This window comes from Pyricularia oryzae, chromosome 1, assembly GCF_000002495.2.
Source record: "Pyricularia oryzae 70-15 chromosome 1, whole genome shotgun sequence".
Taxonomy (NCBI): domain Eukaryota; kingdom Fungi; phylum Ascomycota; class Sordariomycetes; order Magnaporthales; family Pyriculariaceae; genus Pyricularia; species Pyricularia oryzae.
Genome location: NC_017844.1, coordinates 4,683,529 through 4,699,102, shown reverse-complemented (window position 1 = coordinate 4,699,102; position 15,574 = coordinate 4,683,529). Strand labels below are relative to the sequence as shown.

Genomic DNA, 15,574 nt, shown 5'->3' with positions numbered 1-15,574 from the left:
AAAAAAAGGCACGGTCGCAACCCGGAAATCCGGATTAATGGTAGAACGGTTACCCCGGTCCAACTACCGGGCGGTCGACGCGGACAAAGCGCCTCCGGGGCCGAGCGCTACCCGGGCATGCGTTGGCTTGGTTTTTGGTTCAGCCGACGGTTAGACGGGCGCCGCCACGTGGCCGAAAGGGCTGCCAAAACAATGGCGGTCGCTGCTCACCTTAAAGGCTTTGGGGCAGTAAAATACGGACCGCCTGCGGCTGCACTTCGCAAGGCAGCGGTGGCATGCGTGGGTTCCTCGGCCACCTACGCAGCCGAGGCATGGTACAACCCAGCGCACAAGCAAAGAGGACTCCTCAAAACATTGAACAAACCGCTGGTTTTAGCGGCACGGGCAATCCTCCCGGCGTATAAAACCACCCCCTCGTCCACTGTTCTCAGGGACGCAGGACTACCCTCGGCCCGCGTCGCGCTGGCCTACACCCGCCTGAAATACGGCGCCCGACTAAGGTTCGCGGACAAGGGGCACCCCCTTGTTAACCGCCTGCGTGAAACACCTCGTGCCCGCAACTCGGGCCATTCGGCCACGACCCTGCAAACGGCTGCACAACTTCTCCCGCGGATCCGGAGATTAGAGTTGCGCGCACCTCGCAATGCCCCGGATTCTCGCACTGACCCCACCGGAGGAGTCCCGAAAGAGGAAGCGGCCCGCCGCTTTATCGAATGGCTGGACATGGTATTACCTGACGATATCGTGGTATATACGGATGGTTCGGAAAAACACGAAAACAACTGCGTCCAAATAGGGTACGGATGGGCCGCTTTTAGGGCGGGCCTGGAATTTGCCGCAGGCTCCGCATTTATTACGCCGGAAAGCCACGTTTTCGACGCCGAGGCGATTGGCGCCCTAAAAGGGCTACAGGCGGCAGCCAAGGCCCAGCCAGGCGCCCGGATCTGGATTTGTGTGGACAGCACCTCGGTTATTTGGGGTCTTAGAGGCGACGCGCCGCGTTCGTCCCAATGGGCCTTTCTGAAGTTCCATAACCTTGTCGATCTACTCCGAAAACAAAGTACCGAGGTTCGGGTCCGTTGGTGCCCTGGGCACCAGGGAATCCCGGGAAACGACCGGGCTGACGAGCTGGCCAAGGCCGGCTCCGCCGGACCGCCGGACCCAGACCCGAGGGCTCAGCAAACCACGTATAGCGGTGCCGGCACGGTCCTCAGAGCCATTCTTTCGAATATAAAGAAGGACTGGTGGCGTAAAGAACTCTGTGAACGGTCCCCCGCATATAGGGAATGGAAATTCCAATACACACCGAGAAAGGAGCCCGAGGAACTGCGTTTGCCAAGACCCCTACTGGGCCATTATTTGGCCATGAGGACCGGCCACGGCGATTTCAAAGCCTACCATAACCGTTTCAACCACCAGGATGCAAACACCTCGTGTGCCTGGTGCTGGAAGCGGACCTCCCCTGAACACCCGGTGCACTGCCGCTTTTCGCGGGCGGTGTGGAGAAACTGGCCGTGGCCTGACAACGACCGGCCGGTCGGGCCGCCAGACCGCGCCCAACGCCGCAAATTCTTCCAGACAAGCCTCGGGCAACCGACAAGCTTTCAGGCGTTTTCGATAGCCACCAACTACTTCAGCGCCCGCCCCAGAGCGGCCCGCCAGCGCCCCGCGCGCCACGAACGCACTTTACGCCTAGGGACACCGATCGTAAACGACTCGAACTCTGACGAGGAATAGACTTACTGCCTTTTCACCCACACTTCACGGCACAAGCCGTCAGACGAACCCTCCGTGCACCTTAGGCACGGGGTCGCGTCAGTGAACTAACCCCCTAAGCAGGACCGGGCCCGAACCCGGTCAGGCACGATCCGCCTCTGCCCTCCTTGTTTTCCCCCTGTGTAAATAAAGAAGATAGAACGCGCGCCGAGATACCCCTCGGGAGGTTGCTAACGGCCGGCTAACAAGCCGGGCCGAGCCCGGCGTTAACTAATACTACTACTACTACTACTTGCGGGCAGTTCTTTAGAGCAGCCTTTGATGAAAGATATATGTTCCAGGTAGGAATTCAATTAAATCTGAGCTGGGCTGGTGTCTAAATAGGTAGCGCGGATGCTAATCTCATGCTGGGCCAAATATAGGAAGCCATTACATCAACAATCACCATACCAGAAGATGCCAAAACATTTGGGTTTCTGGCCTTTTTTGCCTACACTGGAGCCTTGTTATCATACACAAACACCGGAGAGCATGCGGAAATGATGGACAGGGAGCTTGTCGAGCGCTTGCAAGCTACATGTGGGTTTCCATTTCTTTGACACATGGCCTGCCAGATGGCTCAGCTTAACGCATTGCTTAGTGATTTACTGACCTTTTTTTTTCTGCTGTAGACACCCAAGGTATCATACACAAAGAGCCGACAACCTCGACAGGGCTAGATCCGACACTGGAAAGCATTGTGCTGCTATCCGATGTCTACTACATGGCCGACAAATATTGCGTGGCAGGCCTTCAGACTCTTTGTGCCAACGAGGCTGTGGTGCTCGCTCAGGATCTCGCATCCAAGTCGCTGGACTGGCTGCCGGCCGGTTCGCTCAACCTCGAAGCCCTGGGCTCGTGGATAAAAGGGGTTTACGCCAAGACGACACGCTTCGACCTGGCGCTCAAGGAATCGGTCTGCATCTACGTCCACCGGGCCTCGGACCGCGCCAGGCAGGAGCGCTTTTACTTTCACCTGGAACCCTTCTTCTCCAGGATCCTGGCCGAGAACCGGGACCTGAGCGACAGCGTTGGTGAGCGCGCCCAGCCGCCGCCGCCGACCTGTCCGGGCTGCCTCTCGCCCGAGGGGTGCGATCTGAGGCTCTTTGCCAAACCCTGGTACATTGGGTGGATTTGCGAGTGCGACATTTGCGGCAGCAAACACGATCACTGCCTCCAAGCGACCGAGTTCGAATGGCAGCCGGGCCAGTGGCCTATGCACGAGAGGTGGCGGATGCTGTGGAACGAAATCGTTGCAAATTCCAACGGCGTCAACGAGTTTGAAAGGATGCAGCGGGCTTTGACCCTGTACCGTGTTTGACCTTTTGGCTGGGCCACGCCTGGTATTATTTGCAAAGGGTCTGGCAAATACCTGGACTTTCCGGATAATGGATAATGAATAACAAATAATGGATAATGGAACGTGCTATTGTAGCTTCTATAGCGAATCCAGACACTATAACTTTATCAAAGCTCTCTTGTACTTTGGCATTGGTCGTTCCTTCTCCTGTCCGTACCTCACTTGCAACAGAAACAAAAAGACACAATGGCTGGGCAGTTCCAATCCACTCGATGCATGGTTGCTTCGGGAAAGCATGCCGAAATTCAAGTCAAGGTTGGCCCAAGACAAGACCATGTCGTTTTCTATCTGCACAAGACCCTGCTCGTCGCTCATTCCGAGTTTTTTAGGCGTGTCTCAAAAGTAATAACTTTGAGGGTATCCTTTTTTGTCGTCTTCATTTCATTTAATCGCCTTTTTACAACTCTGACCATGGTATGCTTATTTGTTCCTGTCTGATTCTAGGAAGTCAGGACTGGCCATGGACGTCGTCCATTTGCCCGAGGACGACGTTGAAACTTTCCAAAAATTCATCGCTGTCATCTGCACAGACGACTACAACGATGGTCTTGTGTGCAACCAAGATAGTGACGTAGACAGCATAATGATGCAGGGTAAGCTTTGACAGGGCCTTTCATGTCATCTCTCGAACTATGTCAGGTTCAAGGCCTTTTCTTTCTTTCCATGCTCAAAGCTAAAGAGCTAAAGCTGTAGGTTCCTCTTCCTACAAACAACCAGCGACAAAAAAAAAAAAGAAATAGTTCCTCCCGACCCCATCGCTGCCTACAAAAAAAAGATGGCCTGATAAAGCCCGACTTCTTCTCAGTGATGCTCGAGTCCGCAAAGCTGTACTGCATGGCCGACAAACTCCCGGCAGAGGACTTCAAAAGGGCAGCCGTAAAGCGCCTGAGACATGTCGTCGACTGGTTCGGATGCAAGGTTGACCTTGACAAACACCATTTAAAAATGCTCAAGGTCCTCGAGGTGCTGGACAAGATGATCGAGCTCATCTACACCAAGACTGCACGAGAAGACGTCGAGTTCAAAGAACGCCTGTGCTGGCTGTTTTCTCGGCAGCTGACCGATCAGCACCTTTGGGTCTCGGTTTTGCCCATCTTTCAGCGGTATTGGGATTTCCACATGGGCGTCATGGCTTACATCTGCAAGTCTGCCGTGGTCTGTCTCAAATGTCAAAAGTCCTCGACGACTCGCGTGGTCATGATGGCACCCCAGTACGCCATTTGTGGGTGCTTTGTCTGCCAAAGGACTCGTAGGATCACCAAGAGATTTCTCCGCTGAAATACTGGGACATGTCTTGGATTCAACAAGTCAATTTGCAAGACCAGTCAATTAATTTGTAACAAGTACCCAGTTCTAACCACGTCTTTCTTTGTCCTAATCTAAATCTTTGTGACTGGCCTTGAGCTCGTGCGCATCCTGACCAAAGACATCAACCTTTGTCGATCTGAACTTTCTTGCCGGCGTGCGATTGGCAAACAGAACATCCAGCTCCTCGTACGTTCTGTCCTTGGTTTCGGGAAGTCTCCAAAACGCCCAGGCGAAAAACAACAAGGCGGTGCTGCCCCAGAGGAAGCCGGTGCGGGCCCCCACGTTCCAGGCCGTGGGGTTCATAAAGTAGGGCTGCAGGATGTTGGCCACGACGTGGATCAGGTAGTAGGCGTTCCTCGCCAGCACCACCGTCTTTTGCCTCAGGCGCGTGCTGCCAATCTCGGCAGGGATGGCCCAGCCCAGCTGGCCGGCCGACAGCTGAAAGACAAACTTCCACACCATGGTCAGGTAGGCCTGGCTCTCGGCGACGGCCTGGTGCGACTTCCACGAGGTCAGCACCGCGATCAGGTACAGCAGGAAGCACATGACCCCCGAGCCCCAGAGGTAGATTGTGCGCCGGCCGACGTGCGGGAGCAGGAAGAGCCACGAGCAAAAGGCGCCGGCGAGTGCGAGGCCGTAGCCGGCGACGTTGAGGGTATAGATGCGCGAGGCCGGGAGGCCGATCTGCTCGTAAAAGTAGGTGGCGTTGTAAGCCAGCGCCGTCCCGCAGAGGACCTGTCCCCCAAAGCTGACGGCGGCGATCTCGGTGCGCCGGAGCTCAAAGCCGCGAAGGCAGTCCAGGTAGCCCGTCCCGACCGACATCTTTTGCTCGAGGTTGTTGGTGCAGACAATGTACGCCAGCGTCTCCTTGGTGGACAGCGGGGCGTCGGCATCTTGAAGCCGCTCCAGCGAGCGCTCGGCTTCTTCAAGCCTGCCCCTCCGGACGAGGTGCCAGGGGGACTCGGGGGCGAAATACAGCAGTGGGATGAGCCACGCGGGCCAGAACCACTGCAGGGCAAAGGGGATGCGGTAGCCCCACTCGTCGTCGCGGACGAGACAGGCTCGCAGGACCCCCGAGGCGAGGAACTGGCCGATGATGAAGCACATGTTGGTCCAGCTGGTAAAGTAGACGCGGAGCTTCATGGGAAGTAGTTCGCTGGCATATGCTGGGGACGAGCTGGCAAAGACGCCCCAAGGAAGACCGCACTGTGGTTTTTCTTTTTGTTTAGTAACTTCTAGGTCGACGTATTGCTCGAGATCAATCCAGACTTACCAAAATCTGCCCAGCAAGGAGAGTCTCGACGTTCTGGGCAAAAAACGGGGCAAAGACGCAAAAGACCATCACAATGAGCGCGCCCAAGATTGTGTTTCGTGGACCGAAGCGCTGGACGAGATACCCATCCGCAATCGCTCCAAAGAAAGACCCTATCCCGGCCCCGTTACCCAGCGCGGCCTGCCAAGCCGGCGTGAGCTGGTAGCCCGAGCGCGTGGTTTCGCTGACGCCAACCCAGACGCCGTACTTTCTCTGGAATGTTGGATATGCCCAGAAATTCCCCAGCAAAATGGCATCGTACCCTTCCATGATGACGGTCATGCTGTCGGCGTAGATACGAGTCAGTCAGTGTAGATTCATGCGAGTTTTTTCTTTCTTTTTTTTTTTTTATCCATCGTAGGGGTGTTTGGGTCACGAGAGCAAGAGAGCTTTTTCCGGGGTGAATAGACTAACCTGACTGCTAGGCACCAGAAAATGGCCCAGCGGTAGTATTTGATGGCCTGCCGGATTGTTAGGTCATGTTGGTGAGCCGCATCGTGTGCCGCGCTGTCTACGAGCGCCTTTCCTTCGAGAGACCCATCCTCTCCAGTCCCGCTGGGCACTTGCGTGTATTCTATCTCGATAGCACGAGGGTTTGTCATGACGGATGAGGACAAAAGTGGAAGGAAAAAAAAAAAAGAACAATGTGAAAATTTCAGATCAATAGACCAATGCGACTGCCTTTTTTGTCAGGTGCTATCCTGGGGCAGCTGATTATGGGCAGTTGGACAGCTGAAATTTGCTGCCTCGCCAAAGGTTTCTTGCGAGAAGACAGCTAAAATATAACGCTGCCCGCGTCCACACAGTCAATTGTCGGGCCAAAGTTTCTGAACTTCCGGCGGGGAAAACCTTATACTTGATCAATGCCATTGTGCTACACGTATGCAAGAAGTTGTCAGTTGCTTCTCCGACAGGGTTCACAAACCCAGGGAAAAGGGATGAGGTAGACTTTTGTGCTTTTTTTTTTTTTTCATCCAAAAACCTTGATCCTTTGCGAAAGCATCCATTCCTACCGATTTTCCGGTAGAAAAACATGGAAGACCCCATTAGCAACTAATGACTTGGCCTCTGTTGACATACCGAAAATTGTATTTTGGGATATGGTGCTGGATTCCTCATCTTGGTTACAGAAGGCGTCGCATCATGTCAATCTTCATTGTTGCCATCCGTACCTGTGTTTTTTATGTCACTATCTCCCACGTCACTGTCGCTTGTATCGCTGCTATGATCGATCCAATCCAAAAGCCTGCATTTGCATGCCTCACCATCTTATGCTGCCATCCCCATGTCTCCAGTCCAAACCTAGAGGGCATTTGCACTTGACCGAGATATCCGGGCTTGCACATGGAGATACGGTCAATTATTGACCCGTTTGCAGTTCGCTCAAGCCAAGACTTTTGAGACAGACAAAACTAGAGAAAACAAACTCACAACATACACAACGACTTGCTCATTCGCAGAGCTTAAGATAAGGCCAATTAAGGTGCGGCTAGGCGGACTACAGAGTAATTCACAGCGGTTCGAGTCGTCGGTCGGTAGGGTATTTCGTCCACTTGGGTGAATACCTACCTACTTTACTCACCCAGGTACCCGAGGTAGCCAAGTCCTTCTACTCAATCACAACTTGCTCCTCTCTTCCCTATCGCCACCAGCCCCTTTCCCAGACCCCTTGAACCCAAACAAAGCAGCCGCCACCCTCCTCATCTGCACCTCTTCACTTCCTTCCGTGATCCTGTACCGTCGAAAGTGCCGCCAAATGTGCTCAAACGGATGATGCCTGCTGTATCCCTGCCCGCCAAACACCTGGATTGCCCGGTCGGCAGCCTCGCACGCCAGCCGATTCGCGTAGTAGTTGCACATGGCGATCCTGTCTCCCAGCCTCTTTTCAATCTCCACCCACGGCCTGCGACCGCGGTCTCCCTCGCACTCGCGCTCGACCGCGTCCATCTCGGTCGCCGTCCGCAGGATCAGCAGCCGCAGCATCTCCTGCTGCGTGGCCAGCTCCACCAGCGGGAACTGGATGCCCTGGTTGACGGCGAGCGGCTTGCCAAACACGCGCCGCGACCGCGCATAGTCCACCGCCCGGTCGATGCAGAACCTGGCCGCGCCGCACGACGACGCCGCCTGCCTGATGCGGTTCTCGTGCGTAAAAGTCTGCGCCACCGCCAGCCCGTCGTCGACGTCGCCCAGCACGCACGACGCCGGCACCGCCACCCTGGTCAGCGTCAAGGTGGCGTGGTCCGTCGGCATGTTGAGCGTCCACTCGTACGACGCCACCTCGAGCCCCGCCGAGCCCCTCGGCACGATGAAGGCCGTGATCCCCCTTGCTGACCCCGCCGTCCCCGAGGTCCGGGCAAAGATCAGGTGGTGGGTTGCGGCATGCGCGCCCGTCTGCCACCGCTTGTTCCCCGAGATCTCGAACCCGGGCTCGCCGGACGGCAGGGTGATTCGCCGCGCCGTCGTGTCCATGTGCGTTGCGTCGGACCCGTGGTGAATCTCGGTCAGGCCGAAAGTGGCCACAAAATCCCCCCTGATGGCCGCGTCGATAAATTCCCTCTTCTGCGCCGGGCTCCCGTAGTGGTGCAGCATCAGCACGATGGGGTTGTTGAGCACGACCGAGTGCTCGTTCTGCAGGTCGTTGGGGAGCCCCAGCCCGCCGCCGTAGACGGGGTGCGAGGCCAGGAAGAGCCGGATCGCGCACATCCATAGGTTTTGGCGCGGGTTGCCGGCGCCCCCGTACTCGGCCGGGAAGGCGAAGCGGAGGAAGCCCGCCTCGTCTGCAAGCTGGCGGGCCTGCCGGAGTAGGGCCTCCCATTCCGGCCTCGGCAAGCCGCCATTGTCCCACTGGGTGCGAGACGCCTCGCGGCGGTGGTCAAAGAAGCGGTTGTTGTCGTCCCTGTGCTGGAGAGGGAGGATTTGGCTATTGATGAAGGCGTCGAGGCGGGCGAGGAAGGACTGAAGGTCGTCTGGGAGGTCAAAGTTCATTTTGGGGGTGAAAATATCTTCCATATAATCCTTCCTCTTGTCATGAGGTTTGGCACTATCTTCCAGTATCAGTCATTCACCGACCTCAACTTGATGGAACAAATATGCCGACCAGTGACGGCAGGGTTCCCCGCATCATCTCAATATATATGCCGAGGCCGAGACCCAGGCTCCATCTCAACATCGCAGGGTTAGGGTACTATGCAACTTGCACCATTAAGTTTCTACAATACTGGCTGTGCTCCATATGCTTTTTCTTGACGAAAAAGCTACTTGACGAAGCAGCTGCTGTCAAGATCGGATGTGTTTTGAAGTCGTCTATTTTGCGCTCCAGACTTTTTGTCGCCAGCACACCTATGGGACTTGGGGGCAGATTTCCCAACTCGGTGGCCTACACCCGCCCACCTGTATGACAAGATCAACATCACACAATCTTGGAGGCCTGGGTACCCCTGAATCACCAGGCGTGGGTTCGAATGCACCAAAACTGTCGATAAGGCCAGATTGACCGAAACTCACGCAAATGAGAATAATATCTTGGTAATATGCCTGATCAAATAGAAGCTGGATAGTCAAGGAGGCAGAAACGTGAGCCGCCTCATATCCTCTATCCCATGTCGGTCATCGTCCCCATCCTCAAACCCAGCCAGCCGATCCAAGACTGCGACGGCGAACTCGGGAAACCTGAGCATGACATCCCTCAAGTTCCCTCTACAATCCCTATAACACCCTGCCACGAGCTCATAAACCAGCTTTCTCAGCTTGTCCCCCGGCCACTCCACCGTCGTGTCGAAGAGCTCCGCCAGCAAGTCTCTTGTCCGATGATCCGATGCCCAGTAGGCGACTGTCATCCAGTGACCTCTGACGATCCGGGAGAAGCGGTCCAGAGCCAGTCCACCCAGCTGCGGGATTGTATATCTCCCCGCGGCGACGTAAAGCCGGAGGTACGTGTACAGGGTGGCCACGGCGTCCTGGCCCTCATCCTCCGCCGCGGCAACGTTGCCGTCGCTGCCCGCTCCAGACTGCTGCAGGTGCGCCCACTCGTTCCACGGCGAGGTCAAGAACGCGCCGGTCGTCGTCGTTGTCGTCGTCGTCGTCGTCGCCGTAGCTGGCATCGGGCTGACGGCTGGTGGTGGTGAGGGGGTGTATGTGGGCGGGACGAACGAAGGTGTGACAGGAGACGGGGTCCATGTAGATGGCCGCCGGGTTGTCAGGACAGAGTGGTGGCGGCGGAGGGGCTGGTTGTTATGGTACTGGGGCGAGTACGAATGATCGTGCTCGTCCGGCGGGAGGCCAGCAATGGCCAGCTGGAAACCTAGACCGCCGCCGCCGCCGGCGATGGAACGGTTGGAAGATGAAGAGGTGGATGAGTTGGAGGGACCTCGGGTGATGATCTGGCCATTGTCGAAAAAGTCGACGTCTTTGACGTCTTCCGTGTACAGGAACTCTAGGACCTTGTACAGAATTTCGGGTCGCTCATCGGGGAAGTCGATGATGCGCTCATACTCGTCCTGTCATGTGCGTTAGCTTGTGTTGGATTTGACTGTTGATGGTTTTTTATGAGTCGATGGGGGTATAGTGAAATTCTGACATGACGACAGGCTAGGAAATTCGAGTTCCTGCTGCCGTGGCGCCTTGATTGACTGAGAGAGAATAAAGCTCAATAAAGATAGGGAGACTGAGAAGAAGAAAGAAAGAAAAAAAGCAAAGCGGACCTGAAATGCGCCGCTGCAGGCTCGGTCGAACCATGCCGATTGAGTGCAGACGATGGCGCGATGGGCTCTCAGCTCAATGCCGTTGCATCTAAGCAGCAGGTCCGAGTATTTGCCGTTGAGGAGCAGTCGGCCAATATTGGACGAGTTGGACCGCCGCATTGCTGTCAAAGGTACACCAATCTGGTGTGTTGTTTTTGGCGGCCTGTTTGTGCGTCAATCGTAACGTAACCGGTTGCAGTTCGGTTTTTGAAGATCTTGGGAACCAACCGGATGGACCAAGACGGACCCGGTTGATGGCAATGTGGGCTCCGGACTGTATCTCGATTCAAGAGAATATGGCCTCGAGCTACTATGCACGATCAAATCTGGTGTGGGTGTTGGCTGTTGAAAAGTCGCCAACGGTGAAGCGGATCACGCTCCCTTGGTTGGACGCGACCCAGCGGAATATTCCTAGGCAAAAGTGTACCTAACATAACCCAACGGCCAGCGAGCCGTCTTCAGCCCCGCCAAAGCCGCCCTAGCGGTATGACCATGGCTTCGCGATTGCGGTTGGTTGCTGTACTTGGTTGGGATGGTTGACGGACTTGGGTCTGTGGGTGCGCGCCGCGCGCGATTAAGTAGCAGAACGACAACAATTGACTTGTGCCATCAGACATCAAAGTCTGTCAAAGATTATTCCTCGATAGGGGTAGCTTTTTGAGATTGAGTGTTGAGCATGGCCACAACTGTATATGCACTTGCACAGCCTGCCCGCCCTTTGGTCGCGATGTGACCGTTGGCGGAGAAGTGATTGAGTGAAGCAAAGAGCGGATGTTTGCCCCACCAAAATATGTCTTTTGTGAGCAGAGCGCAGTTGCTGTGCTGCTTCCTTTGGTGCGACACAAGCCAAAGAAAGACGTCGATCATCTGCGCCGGCGCCTGGTCCCGCGGTGGGTTACGTCTGAGCTTTTTGGTGGGGGTGCTCCTGCTCTATTTTTGGCTTTCTTTTGGGGAGTCGACTCAGCTCGGCTGCAGAAAGCTGTGGACTGTGGCAGTGCTTCCCGCTGAGGCTCAGGGATTCGGCACACGAGTACCGTACATTGAACTCTGGAACCAACGAATCGAATTGATGGCTTCCATTTGTTCCCCTCTTCCATTCGTTTGAGAGGAACCCTGAATGAGCTGACTGATCACCTCAGCTACATCTGTTTGGTGCCAGCGGTTTTTCTGTCACATTTTGAGGGGTGAAAATCACGAAACTAGAGCAACGGTCAAGCCAATGTGAATTGACACCAAGGACTATATTTGAGAGAGCAAGACTCCGTCCACCAAGACCCTATTAAAAACGCCTACCCAGCACCGCCTCAAAAGTACAAAAATCGAAGAAGAAAAAAAAAGGCGGCAAAACTGGCCACCCCGAGATATCCAACCATAGCTCCGACTAAACTCCCCGCTGCATACATCAGACCCATACCCCAAAGCAAAGCAATGAGTGCCCGAAGAACTAGGCGACACTAACCATGTTGCATAAATGGCGCAGTAAATCAGATACCAACACAAGGAAATTCGAATAATACAACCGAAGAAAAAAAAGAGAGAAAGAAATTGAGGAGGCTGGTCAACCTCAAAGTGGGATCAAAACCGACCCATCCTCCTGCACACATTGCTGGATCCTGTAACGATCGACAGCACATCTGTTTTTTTGTGGTTTTTTTTTTCACGAAATCTCCGTCAGCACAAATCTGGTTCGTTCGTTTATGTTTGCCAATGCTGATGGCCCGGATGATCTACTCACGAGTATTCCCAGGTCCCGGTGTCGGTTCGTCGGATCATGTCCACATAGGTCTTGATGTCCTGTCTCAACTTGACAACCTCGCCAGGAGTCCTCTTGTTGCTGCCACTCTCCACTATCTGCAGCAAACTCTGCTCTGCCCGGTCCAGACGCATGACAGACGCGGCGAGCTCGGCATTCAACTTGGACACGATCTTGTCCAGCAGATTGGGATCTTCTTTTTGCTGCTGGCTGAGGCGATGGTAATGGTGGTTGTACAGGACCGGGATCAAGCTGCCCATGCAGTTCGTTGCCATTTCTTTCTTCAGAGATAGTAGATCGTTCACGATGATGATGATCCAGTTGCCCTCTTGGAGTACCACCTCCATCTCTGGGGAGTTGAATATGTCGGCAGGGATGTCCGTTTCAACGCATAGACTATCATCGCGGGCTTTATCAATACCTTTGATACATTTCAGTTGTGAGTCGGTTTGGTGACCTCACAGGTAGCAGCTCATGATGCAGTGGGCAGACAAAGTAAAATCACTTACGAGCCAACGATTGCAAAATTTCGAAACGCTGTCGTGTATAAGCGCTGCTCGACATAGGACTCGAGTGTTGGCATGATGCCCTCGAGTCTTTCTCGTTGCTCCTGCTCAGTCGACATGATGTAGTTGCGCAGTTCCCGGAATATCCGCTGCCTCTTTGCTGTTTACACCCACCCGGCCCCTGTCAGCAAACCGCATCGACTTTTTCATCTCATCTCATCTCGTCCTCTGTCAGACATCATTCACGTACCCTTGTCCCATCTCGCACACAGTCTCTCTCCCAGTTCGCGAAAGATGTCGCAACCACCGGCAGGGCAGGGTGGCGGAAGGGCTCGGAACCCGAGCCAGTCAATCACAGTTTTGGCAAGTCTCCCGACGACAGCCCGCGGCTGCCAAAAGCTCTGAGAGTCGAGGTCGTCGCCATCCTCGACGTCGAGGTGGTAACGAATGTAGTCTATGGTCTGGCGGCGGTGGGCACAGGCACGGCCGAAATCCGCCGAAAGGGACTGTTCTGCCATGTCAATGGTATCATCCCAGATGAAAGCCCAGATGGTCAGAAGGCCGCCGATGTAGAGATTTTCCCATTTTGCCGTCGGCCACCATCTATAGTTTTTATGGGGGGGATTCAAAAAGGAGTTAGCTTGACTGTTTGATTTTAGTGGATATCTTTCGGGTGGAAAAACATGTCACAGGCGCGACGTACATTGAGGTGAACATGGCAAAGTCGCTGTCCTTGAGCTTCTGGCGGTATTTCAGGTCGTGTACGTGACTGACGAGACCGGCATATGGCCGTTTATCAGCTTCGGTTCTGTAGGTCTGCAAGAATGAATGGATCCACCGAACAAAGTTAGTACTGGGTTTTGTTACTCACCAGTCTAGGATTCCATTAAATACGTGCTGTAGTCTTTCGTAGTGTTCGTTTATTAATCCCTGTGGCCAGGAGGCCATGTGCTCCTTGAGGAGGTTGGGCACCACCAGCGTTTGGCCCTTCAACTGGTTCGCCAGCCTGATGGTGGCATCGGGTGCGATGCTCTTCTCGTTCATCGTTTCACAGCGTCTCTTGTTGTCCGATATGGACGACAGAATTACGCAGAACTTGTAGGCCAAAAGGAATACTGCCGGAAGGCAAGTGCTAAGTGAGATGAACGTCGAGTGCATCTAATAGACTGGGTAAGGTAGGTAGGTAGGTATCTGAATGTGAAGAAGAATATGGGATGAAAGTTTTTCTTTCTTTTTTTTGGGGTAATGTGTGAAAGACATCTGTGATACAAAAGATCAAAGACACTTTATGGCTGGGTGCGAAGCCCAGATGATATAGTCGACAGAGAGACATGAGGTGTGCAACCACTTTGAAAAGAGTAACCTAGGTAGGCAGGTACAGTCTTGAAAAAAAAAGGTGATGGAGGGAATTGAATCATGGGCGACTGACTGACTATCCTTACCTAGAGACCTGTTTTGTGTCCCATTCCTATTCACTTGTCCAGAGTCCCGAGTGGGAGAGGTCTGAGGTCGGGTGTGGGTCGTAGCCGGGCACTCGGAATCTGTCTCCGGGATCCGGTTCACCATGTCTCTGTCCCTAGCACATGACATTGTGCGCTCATCAAAGGTGACAGACAGGTCAAAGCTGGTAGGGAAGGAGGAGATTGAGAAAATTCAAAAAGGTCACCCACATTTGACATGTCCTCGGATGCAACAATGAGTTTCTCGAACATGCTTCCAGCAGGGGGTTATCACCCCAGAGCCGACTGTCGTCTAACTCCAAGGTAGGTACCTAGGTACCTAAGGTAGTTACCTAGGTACCCATCTTGGCCATCGCTGTTTGCTCCCACTACAAGTCCATCTGGCAATTTTCATACAGTCAGCGACCCACTCTTTCTCATTGCCTGTCGCCATGTCAAGTAATTCAAACAGCAGAGCCGCACTTCTGACGAACAAGAGGACTTGATGAACCCAAGGCAACGACTGCGAGTTTCCAAGTTTCCATGGCAAAAGAACCAAGAGCTACCAGCCTTTGGGTAGCACGGAACAATGCATTATAACATTGCAAGACATTACGAAAACCCGGTTCAACCTAAGCAACCGTTTTACCGATCGCCCCTGTAACCGGGTCATGAGAGAAGGAGAGAGAAAAAAAAGAGAGAGAGCAAAAAAAAGATTTCTTTTTTTTGACTTTTATTTTTGATCCTCATCGTCATCGAATCCGGACGACTGCAGATTCTCCATCTCAAAGCCCCGAACTCCGGGGTTTGCTACAAAATCTTGTAATACAAAGATTTGTCCAGCCCAGGCTGTAATTGTGCTCCCAGGACAAAGCAATATTATCTATTTGTTCACGATACCACCGGACCAAGAATCCCGCCTCCCGCCGCCACCATGTCTCAGGCCAATCTGAGGGTTAGACGAGAGACAAAGGACGAAAAAAAAAGTATGCATTGTCGAGTTTTCCCCCTCTCGTCGACCAATCAGCTCCTTCTCGAGATTGGCAGCGCCGCCTGATGGTTGTCTTTTTTTACAAGAATCAGTCGACGAATAGCGTCGGTTAGGAGACACCGGTCGTTAGTGAGGGGGCCAAGCAGGCCGTACATTTGAAAATCTACGGCCGGTGGCAGCATCTTGAGTCAACGGCTGAATCCGCGGGCGGGTGGCGGCATCGTCCGAGAGGGACTTTTAGCTTGGTCCTCACGATCGGGGTCAGTGGCGGTGCGTTCGCTCCGTGTTTATCTTGCTGCCTCTGATCCAATGGACTTTGCTTGCTGAAGACTCTGACACACACTGGATAGAAGCAAAAGCCGACCAACCACGGCAGTTATCATGGGCATGCTGCAGAAAGCTGCATAGCCT

General features: G+C 54.0%; 6 protein-coding genes across 6 annotated transcripts; 2 read left to right on the top strand and 4 right to left on the bottom strand.

Moving 5' to 3' along the window:
• Positions 1-1,937: 1,937 nt before the first annotated feature.
• MGG_15145 (uncharacterized protein) lies at positions 1,938-3,224 on the top strand. The gene is made up of 3 exons (XM_003710082.1): positions 1,938-2,057; positions 2,139-2,295; positions 2,388-3,224. The coding sequence occupies exons 1-3, from the start codon at positions 2,049-2,051 to the stop codon at positions 3,074-3,076; spliced, it is 855 nt and encodes a 284-aa protein (XP_003710130.1). The 5' UTR covers positions 1,938-2,048; the 3' UTR covers positions 3,077-3,224.
• Positions 3,225-3,575: 351 nt separating this feature from the next.
• Positions 3,576-4,393, top strand: MGG_15144 (uncharacterized protein; the record flags this gene model as incomplete). The annotated part of the gene is made up of 2 exons (XM_003710081.1): positions 3,576-3,708; positions 3,921-4,393. The coding sequence occupies 2 exons, from the start codon at positions 3,576-3,578 to the stop codon at positions 4,391-4,393; spliced, it is 606 nt and encodes a 201-aa protein (XP_003710129.1).
• Positions 4,394-4,489: 96 nt separating this feature from the next.
• On the bottom strand, positions 4,490-6,390 carry MGG_10519 (maltose permease MAL31; the record flags this gene model as incomplete). The annotated part of the gene is made up of 3 exons (XM_003710080.1): positions 6,150-6,390; positions 5,697-6,018; positions 4,490-5,629 (listed from the first exon to the last, which is right to left on the bottom strand). Exons 1-3 carry the CDS (start codon positions 6,335-6,337, stop codon positions 4,490-4,492), a joined length of 1,650 nt encoding a protein of 549 aa, XP_003710128.1. The 5' UTR covers positions 6,338-6,390.
• Positions 6,391-7,103: 713 nt separating this feature from the next.
• MGG_16316 (uncharacterized protein) lies at positions 7,104-8,811 on the bottom strand. The gene has a single exon (XM_003710079.1). The coding sequence runs from the start codon at positions 8,742-8,744 to the stop codon at positions 7,353-7,355; it is 1,392 nt and encodes a 463-aa protein (XP_003710127.1). The 5' UTR covers positions 8,745-8,811; the 3' UTR covers positions 7,104-7,352.
• Positions 8,790-11,323, bottom strand: MGG_16315 (uncharacterized protein). Its single transcript, XM_003710078.1, has 2 exons — positions 10,436-11,323; positions 8,790-10,231 (listed from the first exon to the last, which is right to left on the bottom strand). Exons 1-2 carry the CDS (start codon positions 10,592-10,594, stop codon positions 9,293-9,295), a joined length of 1,098 nt encoding a protein of 365 aa, XP_003710126.1. The 5' UTR covers positions 10,595-11,323; the 3' UTR covers positions 8,790-9,292.
• An 882-nt stretch (positions 11,324-12,205) lies between these two features.
• MGG_10516 (uncharacterized protein) lies at positions 12,206-14,323 on the bottom strand (the record flags this gene model as incomplete). Its single annotated transcript, XM_003710077.1, has 6 exons — positions 12,206-12,623; positions 12,737-12,893; positions 12,984-13,336; positions 13,437-13,549; positions 13,628-13,848; positions 14,176-14,323. 6 exons carry the CDS (start codon positions 14,321-14,323, stop codon positions 12,206-12,208), a joined length of 1,410 nt encoding a protein of 469 aa, XP_003710125.1.
• Positions 14,324-15,574: the final 1,251 nt, after the last annotated feature.

Excerpts from the sequence above, each read along its gene's own strand:
- MGG_15145 (XM_003710082.1), top strand. Across the intron at positions 2,296-2,387 it reads CGAGCGCTTGCAAGCTACAT|ACACCCAAGGTATCATACAC; the intron begins GTGGGTTTCCAT and ends TTTCTGCTGTAG.
- MGG_16316 (XM_003710079.1), bottom strand. The coding sequence starts at position 8,744 with ATGGAAGATATTTTCACCCCCAAAATGAACTTTGACCTCCCAGACGAC.
- MGG_16315 (XM_003710078.1), bottom strand. The coding sequence starts at position 10,594 with ATGCGGCGGTCCAACTCGTCCAATATTGGCCGACTGCTCCTCAACGGC. Across the intron at positions 10,232-10,435 it reads CCTGCAGCGGCGCATTTCAG|GACGAGTATGAGCGCATCAT; the intron begins GTCCGCTTTGCT and ends CGCACATGACAG.